General features: G+C 25.8%; 1 protein-coding gene across 1 annotated transcript; it reads right to left on the bottom strand.

Annotated features, from left to right (window-relative positions):
- Window positions 1-552: 552 nt before the first annotated feature.
- Window positions 553-2,881, bottom strand: LOC100202472 (regulator of G-protein signaling 7). Its single transcript, XM_065812717.1, has one exon. The coding sequence runs from the start codon at window positions 2,859-2,861 to the stop codon at window positions 1,530-1,532; it is 1,332 nt and encodes a 443-aa protein (XP_065668789.1). The 5' UTR covers window positions 2,862-2,881; the 3' UTR covers window positions 553-1,529.
- Window positions 2,882-3,193: the final 312 nt, after the last annotated feature.

Genomic DNA, 3,193 nt, shown 5'->3' with positions numbered 1-3,193 from the left:
GATGTCGCAAATATAGCCAAAGCAGGCATCGAACCACCAAACCCCCTAATTTTAAAGCTTATGCACTACACTAAAACGTTGTTTAGTCAAATTAAACGCGTTAGCTAGTGATTAAATTTTAAGAAAAAAAGTATTCAAAAGAAAAATCCGTTTTAAGATTTTAACTGATTACCTAATATCTTGAAAGGACAATTTTCAGAATTTGGAAACTTTTAGAATGAGAACATTAAAATATATAAGAAATAAGTTCTGATCAACTTTCAGAATCAGGACATTAGAAAAGAAAATAAATAAATAAATTTATAGCACTGAAGTCTTCATCTTTTTTTTAACAAAACTTTTATTTTATTAGTTTCAAAAGCCAGTACTTCTAAATTTTTCAGACTGACATTTTAAAATAATAAATGTACATTTTGACCTTAATTTTTCGCAAAGGCAAAAATATATTCCGTAGCTAGGAAGTTGAGGCTTCATATATTATATGTACCTTCACCTTCCTTGCTACGCCTCTATGAATTTAAAAAAAAAGTTGTTACCGAATAAATTAACAAATTAACAAAAATATTTTTTTAATTGTGTTAAATAATAGAAAATAAAAAAACAAGTAGATATGCAATAAAATCATAAATAATGTAATAATATAACAAATAACATTTGCTTACACTAAGTTTATCACGTTGATGTAAAACGAAAATTAAATCAATTTATCATTTGTTTAGCTCCGCAAACGTTAGTTTTTTTCAAATACAAATTCAACCCCAAAAAGTAAACCCATAGTTAAATTAAATACTAAAAATGTTTAGAAAAGACAATTATAGAACTAGACAGCTGTCAACAGATCATAAAATAGTACAATATTATTAAAAGTTTATAGAAATCCAAACAAAATATATTTATTATATAATTATTTCAGTACAAAAATAATGTCACTGTTTTTATACAAGATATAATTTACTGTATATGTTAAAATCAATGGCCTATATTAAATTTATGCTTTGCTCAGTATTTTAATAAGATTCAGATTTCATTTAAAATTTCTTAATGCAAATATAAATTACTTAAAAAATTTTTTTTTATTTGTTCTTAGTCCATAAAATATGTCACACTCTAGGGGGAGGGTTAGTGGTTTTGTGACAACTCGTATGGTTACTTAAAAATTAGGATGTTTGTGACAAAGCAGGGTGGGGGTTGGTGGGTGGTAGGACTTGATGGTCAAAAACAATAAAAATTTGCATGAAATAATTTATGGACGATCCCTTATGTCTCTTTTATTAAAGGATTTAACTTTTCAAACTCCTATAATATTCATTACTACTAATGTAATATTATTTCTTAAAAAATTAAACTAACTTAAACTACAGAAATTATAAATTGCAGTTGTAAAATATCACTAGTTAGAATGTCACATAACAAAACAAAAATAATTATTTATAATATACCAAATTTTCTCAACGATTGATTAAAAAATGAAAAGCATTTTATATTTATATATATATATATTTATTTTTAAAATTATTGTTTGCATGTTCTTATACCTTATGCTGAGGACTGGTTAGCATTGATAGTAAGCCTCTTCTTTGGCCTCGCTGAGCTGGGCTAATAGATTCCTGTCGCAACAGGTTATAACTTTCAGACTTTAAAAACCTTGGATAGCTGTCTGACTTCATTAGTCTAAATATTTCTTGTTGGGCAGGACAAAATATGAAATGATTTAAATTTGAAGTCCCTTCACGCACAGTTTGCATCAGCTTTGAATCTAAGTTTACTTGATAAATAGCTTTTCTTGATAAAAATTCATTGTATATTGCCTCAGCTTTCTCTTTTAATTTTTTTAATGGACATGAACGAAATTCTTCACAAGCCAACCAAAATCGTAAATTTTCTGAGCTGTGTTCTTTTTCTAAATGTTTAAAAAAAACTTTTACCCCTTGAGGATCGCGTAATAATTCATCTAAGCTTAAACTCCAACGCTCCACAGAAGTTCCAACTTTTTTAAAATTATCTTGTTGGATTTGATCATCACAATGAAATGTTGAAGTAGAATCAGTCGGACGCATAAATGGATCAAATATTTGGTACTGGTTACAATAAAAAATTAAACTGTCAATCGCAGTAAGTGATTCAGACTTTGGCAAATATAAAAGTGAATCATAACTTTTCATAGAACCTAATGAAGATCTTCTAACCATAGGACTGCTAGAAACAACATCAGTATGAAGTTTTCTTTTTTCTTGTTTTTTTTTAAACTTTAGCGGATCAACAGATAAAACATAATCAGAATCTGAAGAAGGCTTGTGCAGATTCCAAAATGCACGTTCTTGACTTTCAATTATAAGTTTCTCTGGTTTTTGTTTTTTTTTGTCAACTTTGTATGCTGCTTCAGCATCAATCCAAATGTTTTCCCATATATGACCCATTGCATTTTGAAGTCTTGAGAGTTGGTCCATTTCTGATGTGTCAAGATTTGATCTATTTTTATTGGAAAATAAGCGCTTACATAAATGAATAGCATAATTTTTATTTGTTATAGTTACTTCTTTGGTCGGCCAATAATAACTACTTTGAAATCTATAATATGCTGAGTCATCTTTTAATGTGAGTTTACTATCAATTACTTGAAAAATATATCCATACTTAGCTAAACCTTTCCCAACTCCTAATGCTTCAGCTCTAGTTTCAAGGTTAAGAAGTTTCTGAATCCATGTTACAATATCAGAACCAGTGCAAACTTCTGGTATAGTTTCCCACATTGTTTTTACAGTTGTAATGTTCACACCATTTGTTTTGTCTAGCAATAGTTTAACAATAGCTTCAAGACGTTGTAAGCTTGCTGACAATTGACTGTCTAACTTTGTACTCATAATTACACTAAAAATATATAATAAAATACACACACACATATATATATATATACATATATATATATATATATATATATATATATATATATATATATATATATATATATATATATATATATGTATATACATATATATATATATATATATATATATATATATATATATATATACATATATATATATATATATATATATATATATATATATATTTATGTATATATATATATATATATATATATATATATATATATATATATATATATGTATATATATATATATATATATATATATATATATATATATATATATATATATATATATATATGTATATA

Source organism: Hydra vulgaris, chromosome 12 (genome assembly GCF_038396675.1).
Source record: "Hydra vulgaris chromosome 12, alternate assembly HydraT2T_AEP".
NCBI classification, from domain to species: Eukaryota; Metazoa; Cnidaria; class Hydrozoa; order Anthoathecata; family Hydridae; genus Hydra; species Hydra vulgaris.
Note: the sequence above shows the minus strand (reverse complement) of the source record. Positions and strands in the feature narration are given on the sequence as shown.

Coding starts and splice junctions, on each gene's coding strand:
- LOC100202472 (XM_065812717.1), bottom strand. CDS start 2,861: ATGAGTACAAAGTTAGACAGTCAATTGTCAGCAAGCTTACAACGTCTT.